Source organism: Trachurus japonicus, chromosome 7, assembly GCF_045865225.1.
Source record: "Trachurus japonicus isolate A0001 chromosome 7, Traja_1.0".
In the NCBI taxonomy this organism is placed as follows: Eukaryota; Metazoa; Chordata; class Actinopteri; order Carangiformes; family Carangidae; genus Trachurus; species Trachurus japonicus.
Window position 1 is genome coordinate 23,761,614 of NC_140913.1, and position 22,148 is coordinate 23,783,761.

Genomic DNA, 22,148 nt, shown 5'->3' on the forward strand with positions numbered 1-22,148 from the left:
AGCAGACTCTCTGCACTCCTCCCGTTAGCAACGCCAGCCCATAATAGCCCTGCCCAGAGATTTACAACATACATTGTTGTGAACAGACCCAAAGAAACGGCCTATTTTCGTGGCCTAAAAGAGGTTTTACCTTAAAAAAAATACACAGTTCCATTGTTCACTATAATACAATTTTTTCCAGCCCCTCAAAGTGCAGGAAAAACACAGTTTTTATTTGGACCTAACCAACTCACGTATCCCTCCGCCCAGGGTTAGAACCCGCTGATCAGTAGTTGGTTAGGTCCAAATAAAAACTGTGTTTTTCCTGCACTTTGAGGGGCTGGAAAAAATTATATTATACAGTAGTGAACAATGAAACTGTGTATTTTTTTTCAGGTAAAACCTCTTTTAGGCCGTGAAAATAGGCCGTTTCTTTGGGTCCATTCACAACAATGTATGTTGTAAATCTCTGGGCAGGGCTATTATGGGCTGGCGTTGCTAACGGGAGGAGTGCAGAGAGTCTTCTACTGCAATTAAAGTACTTAGGGGCTATTTGTAGATCATACAACCCCACTTTAAAAAAATGCTACTATCCCTTTAAATTGTACAAGTCTGAGTGAAAAAATGTCACTCACCAAAAATGGTGTAGATTGTTCCCATGATGATGTCATTGTCCTTTGATATTCTGGATATGAGCAGAAATGTTTCTGAGGCATTTCCCATCTGCAACAATAATGAAAAAAGAGACAAACACAAAGGGGAAAGAGAGGGTGAGAAAATCCCTAAACCTCATGTTTTCACTTTAAAATCAGATTCATACAGTCTCATAAGGCCACTGGTGACTCATGTTTGTGCTACTGCATCATCATGCATCACAACTACTTAAAAATAGAGTACACAAAACAAAGTATAGAGGCATGTATTTGCTTCAGCTTGTGTCCGAAGTTGTATGGCTATCGCTCGCCTCAAGTTTTTTTGTAAGTGGTGGTGATACAGCTAACTCTGTACAACATTTATTATGTCTCCACCTGCTTCTCTTTTGTTTTTTGTTAAAAAAAAAAAAATCTATGTATTGTATTGCTTGTTTGAATATTGGTAACCAACCATTGACTTCCATACAGGGATAACAGTGATATCCTTGACCCTTGATATTTTCTCTTCTACGTAGAATTGAAAAGGTATTAGCAAAAGAGACAAATGTTAAATCACCTGGTGTAAAGAGTGGAGCCGCTTGGGGATAAATCCCTATTAGTGTACACTCAAGAGATTATCTTCTAGAACCAGAGGAGAGTGAATTGTTTAAATGTTAGTCTGTGTAGACTTTCTATTGGAGTTGGGCCTCGTGCATAGAACATAAACTATATCATCTTGCACAGGTTTGTACAAATTCCTGGTAAACATTAATAGCAGTTTTACATACAGTAGGTGTATTCACAGCTTGGGTTGTTTTATTATGTACATACGTATGTAGAACATTGAAAAAAAAGTCATCTGGAAAGCTACTTTGTTTTATCATTTATCAAAAACATTTTTTTTACTCAAGTGATATCAAACAGCATTGCACTTTTTTGTTTATACATGCAGTTTCATCATTTCCCCATAAATTACCAGTGTGTTACATCCACAGTTTGCTTAGTCATAACTCATTACATTTTCCTTTTTGCTTAATGTCAGATGCCTTGTGATGATGATCAACATGTTTTTCTCTTTTCCCTTATCTGATGTTTGAAGGAGGTGAGGTCTGGTGACTGTGGAGAGAACGAATGTGATATGAAGATGATTTATTGAGCCCTGGGCAAAGCTTAAGCTGTCACATTAGCAAATGAACTTTGATACGAACTCAGATACGTTTCACAAAACAGATGAAAGATCCACTTGTTTTATACAAAGAATGCATAGTATATACAAGTAGTAATTAACCAGTCACTTTTATTAAGAAAGCATAGAATATGATAAAAGATAACATGAATACGCTAATTTACCAGCTAATTTCACAAATTGCAGGCAGCGGTCAGGGTTAGCAAATACAGACACGGACCAGGAGAGTGAATAACCTCATTTACAGGAATAAAGTTCAGTTTAGTTCATTTAGATTCAGAATGACACTTAAATGAAGCCCTCTGTGTTGTGAGGAAGCTGGGAATTAGTATCATGCAAACAATTACCTCCATGGTGAATACACAAACTGTACTGTTTTCAAAATATCTCCTTTGGCAGAAAACTAAGTGAACAGCTTGTCCTCCTGATGGCAGCCACATGGAAAAAAAATGAACTTGAGCATTTACTGCACACATACTTAAATATGAATTACACAAGTTTTCCAGAATTGTCAAGCTTTGATAATAATAAAATGTTCAGTTTGTAATTATACCACCAATCAATAGTATCAACAGAAAGTGCCCCCATCAAGGTTAAACACTCCCACACGTGTGTAAAATCAAGATTATTTCAGGATGGATACAAAATGGTATAAAATAACAGATCTCAATGACATGAATGTGTCAGATTTCACACATGTTAAGATCCATTCTTTATTACCTGACAGAAATGTTGAGAACGGAACCATTTACAATGGCAAGGAAAACGATAATCCATTTGTGGATGTGCTTTTTTTTTAAATAAGTTGACACCAAAATGTCTTCACATGCTCTGCTACTTGCTACCCACACTCCCTGCTGAACTCCCAGTATGTGCTGTGTTGTGTAGGCTTCACATTCACCCATTCTGTTTGCCTGCAGTCTTACATTCCCCATGATAAACCAAAGGGTGCTGAAGTCCTCTGCTTATTCTTTCCCATCTTATTCACTGTCATACAATTTCCCTGTCTGTCTGTTTCTCAGCAGTGACTCCACACTGATATTGTATGCATTTTAATCTCTAAAAGACTGAAAATGTTGTGGGTTTTGATCAGAGATAGAGCCGTCAGACTACACTTGACTTTATCTACAGTTCGGTGTGTGCTCTATATACAGTATGTACACATATATGTACAGTACATTATTATTAGTTTATTTGGGAGGGACAGTGCATGCTAATGAACATTTCTTCACTAGGAATAAAATGTAAGCAAGCCGGAGTGTAGCCAAAGGCTAATTTCCATCCGTTGTCCCCAGAACATTGAGAAGCAAACAAAAAACAATAACAGCAGACAAAAAAACAAAACAAACAAATAACAACAACAAACAAACAAAAAAAAAAAAACAGCATCGCCACACCAGAGACACACAAACAACAATAAATACAATAAAAAACAGATAAACAAACAAACAACAACAGCAAAAAAGTGGACAACAATTGGGCAAAGAACCAACATCGCCAATACCAGTAGCTGGACAGCTCAGTACAAGATGTGGGACGGTGGGTGATGTGAAGGTGGACTAGAGGGATGCAGCAATGCAAAAACCAGGTCATAACTCTTGTTGGGGTATATAAGAGAGTGAGGATATGTATAAGCAAGATGGGGTAGAGTGCTGCAATACTTATTACAACTGCAACTAGTGCTATGTAATATGATGAGGTACCAGCAACAAATAGACAAATATGTAGCACACATTACTGATGGTCACAAGTCTGGTTTTCCCTTAACCATGATTTCAACGAGGATTTAAAGGTTACCAGGCTTGGGCATTCCCTCATGGAAGGTGGGATACTATTCCATATCGCACAACCTTTAACAGACAAGACATTTTGAGCGAAAGATGTCCGTCTAAAAGCGAGTTCACAGTCGCCTCTATCAGTGGCTCTAGTCATATGAGAGGTAGAGCCACGGATAGACTTTTGTGTGATAAAGGTGTTTAGTGGAGGGGGTGCCAGGCCATGTAGAACTTTGTAGATGAGACAGGCAGATTTAAAATTCCTGTGATTAATAAAACTTAAGAAATTATATTTGTCTAGGATATTGCAATGATGATAGGAGAGGGGTTTTTTGTCCAAGACCTTCAGAGCTTTTTTAAAGCAAGATTCAATAAGTCTGATACATACAGACAGTACATACATTACAGGTCAAGTATTGGCTTTTCACTTCTTTAAAACTGAGAAATGAGTCACTCTCAAGCGCAGCCCTCACCAATCTGTTGTGTCTTTGGAGGCACGATATACGTATATGTGGAAATATATTGCCATGCAGACGTTACAGCAAGTTCCAAGTGTAGTAGATTTCCTCCTCTATTATAGCAACTTTATGCTTTTCCTTGAGTCCTTCCTTAACTTTATTTTTATGTTGTGTGTGTGTGTGTGTGTTACAGTCCTAAGCTTTAAATAACTAGGAAAATCAGTTAGAAATCAATACATTTGGCACTTTCAGATGAGATTTTGTCTGTCTGCCTGTCTGATGATTTACATTATTGCCCACGTGCCTGTCTAGTGGCTGCTCTCCTCTCAGCAGTGTCAGAGGTACAAGGGGCAAGATTGAATTAGCAGTCTGCCTGAGAGGATGAAGTCAAGAGAGAGAGAGGCAGAGGGGGGAGGATGAGACTCTTGTATCTCAGTTAAAAAAGGGAAAGTGGGGAAGAGGAAGTGCAAAAAAAAAAGTGAGGAAAAGTTTTTTTAAAAAAGTGACTGTCGGCCTGCCTGTACTGTAGCTGAATGGTGGAATTTGGGCTCATCATTGTCGAAGATGCCTCTGACAACTTAAGCCTTGCTGTCATACAGCATGGAGACAGACACGGAGCATACACACTTACAGAACAAACAGAGAGAGAGGGCAACATCTTCAAGTAGCGCAAGGGGGGTTGGGGCTGTTGTGTAAGAATGGGAGGTTGGAACGAATGAGCGAGGACAAATGAAGGATGGAAGAAATCCCATAACTGGAACTGTCAGAAGCTGAGGATTGAAAGCAGAATGACGGAGATTAACCATAAGACGAATGGGACAAAGGAACAATGTCAGAATTCAGTGATTCTAAACACGTTCACCGAGTATACACATCTTTGAATATCATTATTTACAGTAATGTAGGTAAAGTGATTATAAGCATGGGTTATAACTGGGAACGAATTTTAGCTGAATATATCTGAGAAACATTACTGTAGTTACTGTATGTTTGCTAATGCACTGACCCCTTGAAAGGCATTAAGACACCTCATTAAAATCACAAAAAGTTTATGCAATTTTTTGAAGGCTGGCCATAGTCCAACACCACATACCCAAATTTCTGTGACTGGGTGCAACACAGTCTCACCCCTTTGCGTCAAACGGTTGACGCTTGGTCAAGGCCCCTTACGTCAATATACTGACGTGGAGGGGGTACCCTCGAGGTCGTTTCTCGACGAATAGGGCCACTCATAGACTTGAATGCAAATCCCTCATTGTCGGATTTTGACGAAGGGGGGCGGGGCCGTTTCTCCCTCACTCCCAGTGCGTCAACAGCCTGACGAACGGTCACTGTCCCTCCTCGTCACATGCCTGACTCATTAGGTGCCCGTTTTTCGTCAGGTTTTGACGCGCTCGGCTTTCAGTTGATTCCAATGCAGTTCCCTTCGCGGCGATATGTGACGCTCAGAGCAAGTGATCCAGCCGACCCGGCTGCGGCACTGACAGACGCTGTGAGCAGAGAATAACTTTTTTTTTTTTTTTTTTTTTTAACTTTTCCTTAAATCTTTATTGAACCTGATGCTGCTGTGTCTGACGTAACTTTCGGCAAGGACGTCCTTTCGGTTATTTATTTATTTATTTATTTATTTAGTGATCATGGTGTTTGGTGCAGAATAATCAATGAATCAATAAATAAATAAATTACGTCCTTGTCGGAAGCTGCGTCAGACCAGGAGGGGGGGGGTTGTGGATTCTACAGGTGAAGACCACTTCCGCGTTCAAAAAGCTGCTCTGTTTAATCAATATTCTGAAGAAAGATCTGATTATTAGCCACAACGCTGTAACCATCCAAGGAAGACTGTGTAACAATATTATGTGCTTCTGCTGAGTCCAAAAGCCCTGTGTAATATCAACTTTATTTTAAGAAAACACGCTTTGTTTCCAATGTCATATCACGGAGAAGCACTACATTACCCATAATCCTCATATTTATCAGCGACGTGTCTGATTGGTTGAGCTTGCTGTTACCAGCAAATGAAAAAATAAAACAAATTGAGCTTATATTATTTTCTTAGTAGGCTAACTAAAAGGTCTTAACATCTTTTTTGTTTTCAACATTGAATAAAAAAAGGGTGCTATATTGTTAAAATTCAACAATAAAGTGCATAAAAGTTGGCTTGACTTCTTTCTTTTTTTTCATAATTTTCACCAGCATCTTTCTGGTCCACATCACATCATATTTATTGTAATTTTTAATTCAATGAGTGACATTTTATTTTTTATCTGAAAAACCTTATTATGAATTCAAGGGTCAGAGGTCACTGATTAGTGTTAAATTTAACCTTTTTGACCCTGTTTCCTTGAATAAATCACTAAGACTTTGATGCGGGAAGCTGAGATTTTGATTTGATTTTGTTCAGAGCACTAGGGACAAAGTTTCTGTAGAATTTCAGACCTGTCGGACGTCCAGAAGGGTCACAGCTGACCGTCTAGGCTCGTTTCTCGGCCTTCAAAGCCTAGATTTAGAAGCCTCTGACCTTAAAGGAGAAATGCAATTCTTTAATAGCTTCCAGGTGCTTTGGCCTATCAGGCTGAATTTTTAGCTAAAGGAGCTGGTGTACGATCAGGAAGTAGGGGAGCTGTGCATAAAGCCAATTGGTAAGTGTCAAAGGTCACAGGGGTCAAACATCAAAGTGAATCCAGCCATTCCTGCTTTTTCTCAACAAAACATACACGCTTTAAGTTATCATCATGAAATATTAATAGGTTGTATATCAGAGAGTCCTCTATCAGAATATTTTGGTCCCGTTGCTCTAGGGGCCCCGGGGGGCCACTTGGCTTTCCCATGCTCCCGCAGAGTTGGGTCTCGGGGTGATGGATAAGGGCCTCACCATGAGTCCACAGGCCAAGTTTCAAGTGATTTGGTCGGTTTCTATGGAAACGGCGGCCTCAAGGATACAGAGGAATGCGACTGTTTGAAGCCCCGCCTCTCGAAAAGTAATGGCTCAATCAGGACCAAACACACATCTACGCGTTCGTCTTGGGCCCCCGAACCATATATTACGAAATCAGAACTGTACGACTTTTGGAAATGTGTTTTGTCTATTTCGGATTTTCTGACTCAGAGTCTGTCAGACTTAAAGCTTGAGAGACCCTCTTAGTCAGAAAATCCGAAATAGACAAAACACATTTCCAAAAGTCGTACAGTTCTGATTTCGTAATATATGGTTCGGGGGCCCAAGACGAACGCGTAGATGTGTGTTTGGTCCTGATTGAGCCATTACTTTTCGAGAGGCGGGGCTTCAAACAGTCGCATTCCTCTGTATCCTTGAGGCCGCCGTTTCCATAGAAACCGACCAAATCACTTGAAACTTGGCCTGTGGACTCATGGTGAGGCCCTTATCCATCACCCCGAGACCCAACTCTGCGGGAGCATGGGAAAGCCAAGTGGCCCCCCGGGGCCCCTAGAGCAACGGGACCAAAATATTCTGATAGAGGACTCTCTGATATACAACATATTAATATTTCATGATGATAACTTAAAGCGTGTATGTTTTGTTGAGAAAAAGCAGGAATGGCTGGATTCACTTTGATGTTTGACCCCTGTGACCTTTGACACTTACCAATTGGCTTTATGCACAGCTCCCCTACTTCCTGATCGTACACCAGCTCCTTTAGCTAAAAATTCAGCCTGATAGGCCAAAGCACCTGGAAGCTATTAAAGAATTGCATTTCTCCTTTAAGGTCAGAGGCTTCTAAATCTAGGCTTTGAAGGCCGAGAAACGAGCCTAGACGGTCAGCTGTGACCCTTCTGGACGTCCGACAGGTCTGAAATTCTACAGAAACTTTGTCCCTAGTGCTCTGAACAAAATCAAATCAAAATCTCAGCTTCCCGCATCAAAGTCTTAGTGATTTATTCAAGGAAACAGGGTCAAAAAGGTTAAATTTAACACTAATCAGTGACCTCTGACCCTTGAATTCATAATAAGGTTTTTCAGATAAAAAATAAAATGTCACTCATTGAATTAAAAATTACAATAAATATGATGTGATGTGGACCAGAAAGATGCTGGTGAAAATTATGAAAAAAAAGAAAGAAGTCAAGCCAACTTTTATGCACTTTATTGTTGAATTTTAACAATATAGCACCCTTTTTTTATTCAATGTTGAAAACAAAAAAGATGTTAAGACCTTTTAGTTAGCCTACTAAGAAAATAATATAAGCTCAATTTGTTTTATTTTTTCATTTGCTGGTAACAGCAAGCTCAACCAATCAGACACGTCGCTGATAAATATGAGGATTATGGGTAATGTAGTGCTTCTCCGTGATATGACATTGGAAACAAAGCGTGTTTTCTTAAAATAAAGTTGATATTACACAGGGCTTTTGGACTCAGCAGAAGCACATAATATTGTTACACAGTCTTCCTTGGATGGTTACAGCGTTGTGGCTAATAATCAGATCTTTCTTCAGAATATTGATTAAACAGAGCAGCTTTTTGAACGCGGAAGTGGTCTTCACCTGTAGAATCCACAACCCCCCCCCTCCTGGTCTGACGCAGCTTCCGACAAGGACGTAATTTATTTATTTATTGATTCATTGATTATTCTGCACCAAACACCATGATCACTAAATAAATAAATAAATAAATAAATAACCGAAAGGACGTCCTTGCCGAAAGTTATGTCAGACACAGCAGCATCAGGTTCAATAAAGATTTAAGGAAAAGTTAAAAAAAAAAAAAAAAAAAAAAGTTATTCTCTGCTCACAGCGTCTGTCAGTGCCGCAGCCGGGTCGGCTGGATCACTTGCTCTGAGCGTCACATATCGCCGCGAAGGGAACTGCATTGGAATCAACTGAAAGCCGAGCGCGTCAAAACCTGACGAAAAACGGGCACCTAATGAGTCAGGCATGTGACGAGGAGGGACAGTGACCGTTCGTCAGGCTGTTGACGCACTGGGAGTGAGGGAGAAACGGCCCCGCCCCCCTTCGTCAAAATCCGACAATGAGGGATTTGCATTCAAGTCTATGAGTGGCCCTATTCGTCGAGAAACGACCTCGAGGGTACCCCCTCCACGTCAGTATATTGACGTAAGGGGCCTTGACCAAGCGTCAACCGTTTGACGCAAAGGGGTGAGACTGTGTTGCTGGGTGAGTGAGCGATAGAGGTGGGTGATGAAGCTGCACTATTTTTCAAGTTTCAACTGAGTATTCGAGTGATTTGGACTGAAGATTATCTGGTGTAGCACCTGAAGGTTTTTCCAGCAAATGTGCAGCCCAGTGGGGCCACAACAACATACACTGCCTACCCAAAGTACACATGTAACAAAAGAAATCATCTTGCTGGCATATGTCCTCTTCAAAGCAATCCTATAGCTGGTACATTTATGTTACACATTTCTGTTACTCATCAGAGTGAAGTCAGTCTGACTCTTTATAAAATAGTTTTGAAGGGAAATTAGCAAAAAGGAAACCAGAGATAATCAACATGCGTTACTTCTTAAAGATGTATCTTCAAGAGCTAAGAGCTGACAAGAGTCTGGGCTCAAGAAATGATACAGTGAAAGGCAATTATAATAAAAAGGCATGATTATGTAAACAGGACATGAGTGATTATCTTGTCTCCCAAGGGATTACTGATGAGACGGATAAAGACTGAGAACACTTTTCCTCTCTGCTAATATTTCTCCCATTCCCTCTAGTTTCTGCAGTGTTGAGTCTCTTGTTGTGTCTTGATGCCACAAACTCAATCTTTATTTACTCCACAGTGCAGAAGAAAAAATGCTGACACATATTTTCGCTGCCCAGTAGCATGGAGGGAAAAAGCAAATACTCAGTACTTTTTGTGGTAAGACATAGCGTACCATCCACAGGAAGTCACTAGAGTTTTAAAGGGTGATCTGAGCTTCATCTGAGCAACACATCATAACCAGAATTGGAAAAAATGTGAGTATAGTTCACAGTAAGTGACACTTTTAGCCCCAGTTTCAAACTGATAACATTTGGCACTTAGTGTTGGCAGTTTCATTTTCAGCCTTAGCTGTGATTCAGAGGTTGGGCTTGGTCTATATCTGGTAGGCCTGCTTCATCAATAAGGTGTCCTCTTTTAATGAAGTGGAATATAAACTGCCTTCAATGGCCTCCTTTGTGGCAAACTCTCTCTTCATTCCTCAACTCGTGTCACTTCTTGCGAGTCACTACATTGGGAACCAGAAAATGTAATGAGAAAAAATGAAAACGCTTTCAGATCCACCACATCTTTTTTCCCCCCTTTCCTTCCACCATCATGTCTTCATCTTTCATCCTCATGATCTCCCTGAGGGTATTCATCCATCTCATCTCCGTGGTCTCATTGCTTTAGCTGTGAAAGCAGAGTACACAGATTTCCCTTACGACTGCATATGAAGAGTTCTGTACATCTCAATTCTGCTTCTCCTTGAATGAGGCCCACTGTTAACCCTCACACACTGATGGTAACATCACCCGGTTTAGGGGTTGAGCATCAGTGTATATATCTCAGAGACTGTAAATTGACACTTTGCAGCCATATATGCTTTCATCATAATTTAAGTACACCTTCCACACACCCACATGCTCTTGTCCTCTACAGTATATACAACCCCAAACTTCAAGATTAAGTTTATCTCCTATTTTTAGTCAAATGGAAAGGGTCTTGCCCCTATTCAGTTGTTTTATTGAATAAAACCCTTTTTTATTTCTCCAGAAACACTAACTGAATCAAATAATCACAGGACTTTATAAAGTGTTCTCGGTGTGCCCCTATGTCTATTAACCCTCAAGCCATTCATTTGTTCAACTCTGAGCAGTAACCCTTTTAACCATTGGACGCTCGACATTTGCACGTCAGCACACTCACTTTATGCACCGATAGTACTTTTATAAATTCATACAACACTATAATTGTAATACTCCACTGTCATATTTAATCATATCTATCTTATATTCTACATTTAACACATATCTTTTTATTTTATTATTTCTGGAAGCATGTACAATTACACATTCCACTGCACATTGTACTGTGTATAATTGTGTATATGACAAATAAATCTTATCTTATCTTATCTTATCTTATCTTATCTTATCTTATCTTATCTTATTTTTATCTTATCTATTTGCTGATCTAGATAAAGTCTCCAATGACAATATTGTTCACCTCGGTAAGATCTCTTGACTTCGTGATTCTGGTTTATTTTCTGTTTGTATTTACAGTATATTTGTGTTTCGTTTCCTTTTGTTGATTCTTATAGTCAAGAAAAAAACAAGTTCAATTCACAATTCTGCAGAAATTCAGTAACTCTGAACAAAGCATGATTTTTACAGTTTTTTTTTTTTACATGCAGCACCAGGTGGAAATATACTGTATCAACATGTCTCGTCGAAGATCACTTTAAATCTGGGATGAGTCCTGGAGGATGACATGACAGTCCTCAGTTCTCCAGGACATTTAACAATCACTGTGATTGACACAACTTCAATAATTCACCCGAGGAAAAAACAAAGTGATACCCTGCCTGTCAATCTCATGAATAGCAACGCAGAAGAATTAAGCCTCGCCTTGGAGGTGAAACGAGCAGACAATGACAAGACAAAGTGGGCCTTAAATAATGGAAGAGATGAGCAGGGTGTCACTGCAGCTCCCCCTCTGTCGACATAAAGGGAGATGAGAGTGATATTACAACATGTAAGAGATGTACTGTAAGCTGTGTATTTGCCTTTAGGGCCATGGGATGTTAGCAAAGTTTCTTCATTTTAGGTTTCAAATGAATAAGAATTATACTAACATCTCATCCAAATGTTTCATTCCAACCCATTAGGTGGCATGAGAGGAAGCATCCCAAGACATAAAAAGTGACAGTTACAAAATGCCCCGAGGTACATTTTATGCATTGCATGCCACTAAGCATACATTTTGCAGCGCAGTTATGCATGACATCATATTTTACTGTACAAGACTTTGACTTGCAGCCAGATTGAAGGATGCGTTTTCTCTCCCTCCTGTATCTTCCTTTCATGCCCCCTCCACACACTCCTCTCCATTTAGCCAACATCTCCCCTTTTAATCCAAACATTTACTCAAGCTCATGCAAATTACATGTGTTGCTGTGGTCTCCTGCATTCCCCTCGTGCCCTGTCCCTCCGTCTTGTATCCATCCATCTGTTCACCTTTTTGCATCCGACAAATGCCTCTTGAACAGCACAATGCTTGAACTTCGACATTCACTTGCTGCTCTTCATTTGTCTTTAATATCACAAGCAACTCCACTCATTCATCCTCTTTCTCCCATCTGTTCACCCCAAGACAAGCTGCCGCCTGCTGTAAAATGAAGCCTCAGATATTCCCATAACTCCGTCTTTTTGACAGACTGTAGGTATGTGTCTCATAACAAACAGCTTGAACTTGCACTTGAGATTACAATTTTTTTTTTTAATTCTTCAGAAAAGCAGGGTTCAAGCACATCATTCAGAGGCTGAAGGACAACAAACATTCCTCCTCCTTCTCTGTGCAGCTTCTTCATTGCTAATGTGTTTATGTTATTCACCCTATTTGCTTTCACTCTCCATTGTTATTAAGCTTCATTGAGAAGCATCCCATATATCATACATACAGTATGAATAATTTCCTGTCTTTACATGTAAAATGGCAATTTAAATATGGTAATTGAATGCAACTCAGAAGAGAGAAAACATTTCAATTTGATGGGCAATTCTCCAACCAGCCACCGCATCAGCATGTGTCACAAACAACAACAGGCAGGTGTTTGATAAATAGCGAGCCTGAATCGCATTACAGTTCATTCTAGAAAGATACACATACTGTATAGAGAACGCAAATGAGAAACAAATACCTGTCACAGGTGAAGAGAAGACTGTCAAACAAAGAATTCAGTTTGTGTATTTACGGGTCTCACAAACTTTATTGTTATTACAAACATCATCAAGCTGTGATGAATCAGGACAATCCTGTTGTTCGTCTTTATCTGAAACATTCATCATCATTGGTAAGAATCTTGTTTTCTACTCTTACTGAACTGTGGGTCGGGCTCTGAGCTCTTTGTACCACACATCGCTTACAAGCTTGAGATCTAGCGTAATTGCTTTTTTTCTTCAAAGAAATGTATTTTCTTGCTTTTAATTAAAATGCACAAGTTGTCATGTTTGGCGCTAATCCTCAATCCTTATCGCTTGCCTGAAATATTTACTGCTCAGCTTTTGTGCATATTGCACCCAGCTCTGAAAAGCTGTTTTTCATCTGATAAATACTAAAGATTAGTGTTGAAATCAATGTCATCTGTATTATTTAATTCCTTTTTAAAAACAACAAAAAAGCAACAACAGTAACAGTGGGCAGACACGCTGTTGAATCGACATCATGTTGTGTTGAGAACAATGTGAACTAAGTACAGCAACATCTCTTTCTCACTTGTTACGAGTTTTATGGCACCCACCAGTGATATCATGGTGATTGCTGCAGCTTGTGTCACTGGCTTCCCTCCGCTTTTCAATCACTATCATTGCCTTTGTTGTGTTTTTATAAAATTCTCTTCTAAGTTTCCCAGTCGCTCATTAAGGCCATTTTCTGTGTGCATCTTTTATTAGCAGTGTGTTTGCCAACAGAAAATGGGACATTTACACACACTGGCAGTATTATATAGTCTTTGGGCTATCACAATATTTACATCCTCCAACAAGAACCTGACGATTATGTACTCTCAAAACATCTAACTCTACTAATGCACCCTATGCCATTTTAAAGACATTGCATCAGTGTTACAGTCTTGCATACAATGTTGTTAAAGCCTCAGTGGGTTAAACTGTGACATCCAGCATTCAGATTCTGGGTTGCAGCGCTCACTCGCTCACCCCTCCCGTTGGCAAAGTGACGGTGGCCACCGAGGACAAACACGTTCGCAAACTAACCGCTAACTCGTGCCTTCAGTCATATTTCACAGCAAAAAGTTACATGGGAGGACTTAAGAGTATGTGCCAGTTACGCAGTGCAGCACCATGAAGGAAGATCAGGTTTGTCCACTTTCGCGTACCGTATTCAAAGATGGTGATGCAACATGACAGCCTCCAGTGGGTGCACCGCCACCTTTGTATTTGTAAACAACTTACTCTAAGCTACACAATATGGAGCTATTTCTCTGACATTAAAAGTTGGCATTGAAAACAGAATTTGGCATTGTAATAAAAAATGTTGGCATTGAAAATAAAATTTGGCATTGTAATAAAAGTTATATTGACACTGAAACAAGTATCGACATTGTAAAATGTTGGAACACAGGCATAAAAAATACAATATTTAATTTGGATTTTTAAAAAATATATCATCATGTAGTTTTCAATGTCAGTCTTCAGATTTCTTCTTTATGCGTCCCTAGCCCCTCCCCTCAGACCCTCCCCTCCACGGCAAAGAACAGTGAAACAAAAAAAAAAAAAAAAAATTGAAACTGAAAACCAGTGAGACTGACTGGGGGGGGAAATGCAGTGTAAAAAAACACACTGAAAAAGATGGACATGATGGACAATGTTCCAACATTTTTCAATGCCAATACTTGTTTTAGTGTCAATACAACTTTTATTACAATGCCAAATTCTGTTTTCAATGCCAACTTTTAATGTCAGGGAAATGGCTCCATAACGCAACAGCTTTCATTTGTATGTGGTTGTGATTAGACTTTGGTAAAAGCAATATTTGATTTTTGCAAATAAAACGCCAAATAAGCTACATACTGTCCCTTTACGGTTTGCTCAGATCTTATACGTCTGCCACGGGCTACATATTATTCAAGGTGAAATCACATAGATAAGATGGGAATACTAGAATTAATGTGCTGCGTTAATGAGTGAACCTCCAGTGAGAGTGCCTCTGTGCCAGCTTACGTCACTGGACACACACACTTTATTCATTAATTTATCAGTCTTTCTGTAGAAAGAAGAAAGATTGTCATGGTTGAAAAGATCCTTCGCTCATCTACTTTGCGCATCTCTTCGTAATAGTTGACTAAGTGCTGACCCCATGTCGGTCTATCTGACTTCTCTGCGCCCTGCCGGAGAGTCCCCACAAGGCAAACAGACACAGGGTTCAGAGTGGGAAACAAGAAGATCCATTAGTTAATCCAGACCTTTACTCTCTCCACAGGATCTGCCTTCTGCACGCTGCAGGTTACCTGGCAGAGATGGATGGATGCACCGTGCTTTATGTGTGTGTGCCATATCAGTACCGCTAAGTACGTACTGTAATGACAGCTTTGATTTCATCTCACTCTTGATATGCAATAAAAATGGCACCTATTAAACCGGTAATGTAAATTCTAAAGTCTGCCTATTTTTTTTTCCCTTATTGTTTTCATTCCATAGGAGACCATAAGTTTTCCAGGTTACTTACTCCCTGTGTCTTAAAATGATTAAAATAGCACAGAATTCAGTATTCTCATAATAAACCCTTAAAAGTATTGAGTTATGTCCACAAGTTATTCAATTTCGTGGTCAAAAGTTTTAAATTGTTATTGAATTTTCTGCCTAAAATTCAATTGTACGTCTAAGTGTGAAATACAATTTATTCTCATTGTGCGACTTTGATGTTAAGACAGTGTAGGTTCGGTTTACGTCAGTGTTTTGCTTAATGCTCTTGGCCATTGCGTGAGTGCAAGCGCTGTTTCTAATCAGTCAGGTTAATGTTTGCCTGTCGCCCCTGTGTCATATGAGCCATCAGAGTCCAAAATATGAGCAGGTTGACGCAAATACTGTGAGGCCCTTTACTGTTCGTCCCAAATTTAAAGGGATATTTCAACATTTTGGCAAATTTGCCTGTTGCTATAATCCCTATAGTCTTAGGTTCAATACCTTTAACTGTCAGTGCAAGCTGTTTTTAGATCGGCGGGGCAGAGACGTGAGCTCTGCACGGTATGCAGTATTTCCAGGCTTTCCCTCATCAAACTCATCAAATACACAATCCAACAACTCCAAAACGCTCTCATGGACAAATTGTGACCTGCACATTCACCACGCTATGAAATAATAATGGAACATTACGAGACAGAGTTGTTTTCAAGGCAAATATGTAACTGGAACTACAGTACATCCCAGACACGGCTGCTCGGCAGAGTGACTTCATGTGTCGTAATGTTACATTATTATACGTTATTATTTCATAGGGTGGTGAATGTGCAGGTCACAACTTGTCCACGAGAGTGTTTGAGTTGTTGGCTTGTGTATTTAGTTTGATGAGGGAAATGTGGAAATGAGCCTCCGTTGCGTTAGCTGAGCAGCTCTTGTCTCTGCCCCGCTGATCTAAAAATAGCTTGCACCGACGATTAAAGGTAACCTGAACCTATAGGGAATATGACAATGGGCAAATTTGCCTAAATGTTGAATTGAATTGATCCCTTTAAGACTCATCTATCAAGAATAATTGTAGAGTTCTGTGCAAAGCAATGCCCCTCAAAAATGTTTCATTGTAAGTGGTGATAAAAAGAGATATAATACTCAATCTAACTTACAGCTTCTGTACAGAAGACAAGACTGTAAATAAAAATAAATGTCAAGAATGAATAGGCATAGTGTCTAACTACAAAAAAGCTTTTTTTCAATGTTTCCCTGAAGTCAATGCACATAAAATTGTATTTTATAGCTCTAAAATATAACCACAGATTTGTCTCAGAGGCCATTAAACAACCTCTATCTCTGCCAGAGGGGCTACTGTATGATTTATCACAATGTATTTAAAGCTTCTAATAAGATCCTTCCCATGCTCATCAGCTTGACAGATATATACTGTACATTTTCTAAATAAACATTTTAAAGAAACTGCAAGCGAGCTGAGTACTGTGACAATTTGGTTCTGATATAAGGAGCTTCCAGTGTCTGTATTTTAACTGAGTGTTTCTGGCCTCATATTAACTCTATTTTTACTACTGAAACATTGTCACAAAATATATGCAGCTGAAGCACCAGCGCAGTCTTTATGCAATACACCGGCCAACAGTGGCTCCAAGCCAAACCTGAGTGTTTGTTTGGGTTTCCACTGTTTTATCTCCACTAATCCCTCAGAACTGAATTACAGAAGCAAATGGCCTCAACATACAAACACATGTACATGTATCCATGAAGCCAGGGTTGAGCAGCTGTTTGAACAGTGATAATCGCTGAACAGGGTGAGCATGGAGAATTAAAATTAGACATGTCCGCAACTCATGTGAAAACTATGACTGAAGTTGCTATTGGTGATTATACTCCCTTCCGGGCATGGACAGCTGCTGACTCCATGGTTGTGTAGTTGATCTTAGTAGGCCTATATTACTTTTGAGTCTGATTGGAGTACAACTTGAGGATGCTCGCACAGTTGTCCAAAATTTTTGCCCCCCCCCTAGTGGACCCTCGTGCATTTGCATGTTAAGTACACTAGCTTAAGATGGACAGAGGCAGAAGTTAAGAAGGGTTGACTGTGCTCCTGTTTTTGGCATGTGGCTTATAAGATAGTCCAGCCAGGACTCTTTTACTCTCTCTTAGCTGGCATGGTGAGAGCTCAGTGAAAAAAGAGATTTTGGGAACTGGGTCCCTCTAGTAACAGCATGTAAAAAGCAGTGACGCAGCACACTGCCAGGGCAAGATTAGCTTGGCGAATTCAGTGGTTGGACGAGTGAGTCAAACCAAGAGACATGTGCGATGCCTCGAAGGGGCTGATACACTCACACACACACTGTCAGATGGGGGGAGGTGTTCGTACAATGTCGCAAAAGACTGAGTCACCTGTCTTCCACTGCGTATGATGTGTATAATCAACGTGTCTATCATCTTCTATTCAGGATTTGGGATACATGAAAAGACTGGCTTGTTACCAATAAAAGCGTGTCTCATTACTAATCAGATATGTGAACATGACTTCCCACCACTTGTCATGACTCTCTCTGGGTTTTTAGAGAGGCTTTACTACTTGTTATGCGCTTTTTACTGCTTAATGTGGATTTTTTTTTTTCACTTTGATTCCTTGGATGATGTATTTTTCTCTTTGCTCATGTGCTGCTTTGATACAGTGGTCACAGCAACAAGCCATGCAGGAGTCTCAAGTGCTTTAGATTACACACATATTCTCAAAGGTACCTTCATGTTACTTTGAACGCTCCATATGATGCTGGTAAATTAGCCATGGTGAACTACATACACTGACATGATTATATTCCGTCACCATGTACATTAACATGGATGGAACACTTATGCAATAGATATTGAAAGTATATTAAATGTCTCAAACCTAAGTCATAAATCTTCCGAAGATTATCATTCTGATCCGTGTGGGCCCAGGAGACAGTGTCATCCTCGTCAAAGTGGGATTAATAGCTGGTTTCAAATAAAGCTACTCCATTGCTCACGTAAGAGGCAGACAATGAAAATCCATGGGTCATGCAGCGGAGATCCTTGCAGACAACACTAGGAGCCTACTATTTCCCATAAGGCAACTGTGAAGCTTGCAGACAACAGAAACTAATGAATTTGAGTGAGGGCTTTCTGTATCAAATACTAACACAGAGCAGCAGAGTGATATCGATCAACTCCATACAGAGGAACCGTTTAAATGTCACCAATAATGCTGCAATCCAATGTTGTGTCACCTATACAGTACACAGAGCTTGTGATCTTTGTATTGTGGGGCTTTGGTTGTACAGTAGCATCATTATTGTTTGGTCATGGCAGCAGTATCTAAGAATGGTGTGCAAAAATAATTTGAAACAATATGATGATGAATAATAGTTCTTCACATTTAAGATGAATAAATATATTTGGCATTTTTACTTGAAAAAATACTTAAACTACTGAAAATAGTCACTGTTTTCTGCCCTGTCAACAAAGCAATTAATTACTTGTTTCATGCAGTCTCTTGATTTCGCTTGTTCCCATTTGTTTTTTGACACCAGTATACATATCAACATTCACTACTTTAATACATTTTCAACTAACCACATACACTCTATACTGAGCTCTATACTGTAGAACAGTTTGGAGTTGATGTCAGTGTCACAGCTGCTGAAGATGCACATGCATCACGATGGCAGAAAAACAGCTGAAACAAGCAGCAGTGCAACAGCAACCCAAGCACAAAGCTGACATTCTCCGTAGGTTCTTTCACAATGGGAAACACCACTGACCAAAATTAGCAGTGTTAGCAGCATTAAACAAAAGCAAGTAAGCAGAAGTCAGCAAAGCAGATTTCTCATCACTAATAGAAGCCTGCATTATTATTATTATATATGAATTGAAATTTAGATTTACACTATGATGATGCACAAACTTAGTTAAGCATTGGGGCCACATAAGATCATACCATTAAAATAACTTAGGTTGATACATATTCCTCATTGTAAATTGACACTGCTACCTCCTACGTCCAGTTTGACCTTGTGCTATTTATATGTAGATGTCTTTATACAGTATCTTATTGTTGTTACACACATTTCTTGCTCTTATTATTTTGAGGGTTTGTTTGTGTAGATACCCACAGCTGCATTTTATTACCCAGTGCTTAACTGTTTCATGGCAGTAAACCAACCCTTGGACGTTGACCTCCTCTCACAGTAAAAATAACAACGGTGTTTGTCGGTTTAGTGTGGCTGCTGTGTAGCTGAATCTGTGCAAGATTATTATTGAAATGGTGACTTTCAATTTCAGGAAGTGGCCATAACAATACGGGGGAAAATGAATAAAAACATACTCAGTCTCACATACACACTGACTTATAAGGTAACCGACAGAAAATGTATTAAACTTGATAAAAGAGAAAGTGAAGTAGCAGTCATATGTTGAGAAGGAACAAGGGAACTGAATACAAAACAAGTGTCTCTCTTATAGAAGGACTGCTTGTCCTGCGCTGACCTTCACATCCATAATAGAACAACGATCACTCACTGCTGACATCGTAACACGACTATTTATCTCTTTGTGTTTAACATCCTTCAGAACAAGATCTTTCTCTCCATTTGTCTACATAGTTTATCCACTACACTAACATTTTAAAATGTCACATCCTTTTTTTCCCCCCATTGATCAATATATTTATGTTCGATCTACCCATTCTTTAATTATAATATCAAGACTGAATTAAAGTGAGTGCTTATGTAATGGTCCTCCCATTCAACCAAAACAGATCCATTGCTTCATTTTTTCCCTCTGCTATTTTCCTTTTAATTTCTTTAGATATTCCACTGCAAACTTGCAATGACAACACTGAAAACTTTCAGTTTCATTTACAACATGCAATACAGAAACAAACCAGGGGTGAGTAGGGAGGCGTTACTGAACACCAAACTCAGAGTTTGACTTTAATTTGATATAATTTGATGTAACTCACAACATACAAAACAGCAGTGTTAATTTTGTTTTCAGCCTGCAGCTATTCTTTTTCTAATTACGCCCACTTTAACACTATATTCACTTTTACTTTCATTACAAGATTATGCTCCTCACCCCTTGTATGCAATCTTTTACAGCCTATTAAACACTGTCATACAAAGTTAAAGTGCTTTTGCTGAGAGATATAAATGAATTAAATCATCTGGTCAAGCTCAGTAGTAACTGAAACAACTCATTATGGGAAAATATGCATATGCTTCAGTGCTTTCATCCCTGCAAAATGGAGCACAGACGGACCACATGTCCATTTGAAGGTCCAGTTTGTGTGATGTAAATGCTGTCAGCTCATGTCTACCAGGGTCTGTGTGGATTCCTATGCGGATGTCAGTGTTAAGCCCAAAATTTCTGTCTCAGCTGTTGTCAGTCCATCACTTGTTTTCATGAAATTTGGTTCAGAGTTACAGAAAGCAGAATAACCTCTGATGATCCCTTGACTTTTCGTCTTGTTCTTCTTCTTTTAAAATCTGTTGATTAGTGTTGTACTGTCCCTGTCAAATAAACCAATACATTAAAATGTAATTAAATAGAGTTGGTTCAAACATCCGTGTTCCCTTTGAAATAAAATGCCATAATCAGAAGGAGGCTAAAAGGTGCACTGAGCTGCAGAGGTGGATGTTAATGCACTGGCTTTCAATCTTCAAGTAACCATACACATGGACTTATCTGATTATCAATATCATACACATGGACAGATGCAGGGCTGAGACAAATATCTCCAGCTTGTGCCCCATGCAGGCCAACCTCCATCTCTAAGCAAAGGTCTGTGTTTGCTGGATAACTGAGATGATGCTGCACCACAAGTAAGCTCAGAGCTTCAGCACTTCACGCCTGTGAACGGTTATTAATTGTGTGTCATTCTCCATTTGCACCTCACCTCGGTTTCTCTTTATCTTCTTCACTCTAATAACTGTTTCCCTCCTACTGTGCACAGCGGTTTATATACTGAGTCTTTTAAATCAAAGAGTGTTTTCGTACAGACTTTTCTGTTAAAAGGGAGATCATATTGAAAGCAGGAGGTAAAAGGTTTGTTCTGACATGTTCTGAACACATTAACGATCTCTGTAAGTTTTGTATTATATTACATTACATTTACTTTTCATTCCCTCTTTTAGGTTTTGCACTTCTTTGAGCTGGAGAAGCCAAAAGACCCTAAACTCCAATTCTTCGTTAGAGGTCAGGTAAGCCACAGGAACAACTCCTATGATTTCATCTGTAGAAACTCATACTGTGACAATGTGAGGACTACAGTCAGTCACACTTTAATCTACAACCTGATGCTGAGTAATGTAATGTAACAAAGACTGCCTTTTAGGGGTGTAACGATACACATAAATCACGGTTCGGTACGTACCTCGGTTTTGAGGTCTCGGTTCGGTTCATTTTCGGTAAGAGAACAAAATGCAAAACATAAATTTGCTTGTTGTTTATTAGGAATTTTTCTAAACCAAATTTACATGTTTTAGTCAAATGTAATTATTTTACTCACCTACTAATGCTATGTTGTAGGTACATTCTGTCCCTGATACAAATAAACTTATTAAACTAAACCAAGCCATTATACAAAATATGAAAAAAATATAAAAGGCTACTGTTGTAAAGTGCTGCCTAATAAGTTCAATAAATTATTCTCAAAATAACAAAACATACAGCCTTACAATGATTTTTTTTTTCTTACATGTAAAGTGCAGCACTAACAGTTCGAGCC

The 22,148-nt window shown here is 39.3% G+C and overlaps 1 protein-coding gene across 1 annotated transcript in view; it reads right to left on the bottom strand.

The window, feature by feature from the left end:
* opn7b (opsin 7, group member b) overlaps window positions 1–22,148 on the bottom strand; it is a 63,160-nt gene that overhangs the window by 18,445 nt on the left and 22,567 nt on the right. The window contains exon 2 of the mRNA XM_085782223.1: window positions 615–702. Coding sequence (XP_085638349.1) covers window positions 615–702 — 88 coding nt within the window. The remainder of the gene's footprint in view (window positions 1–614; window positions 703–22,148) is intronic.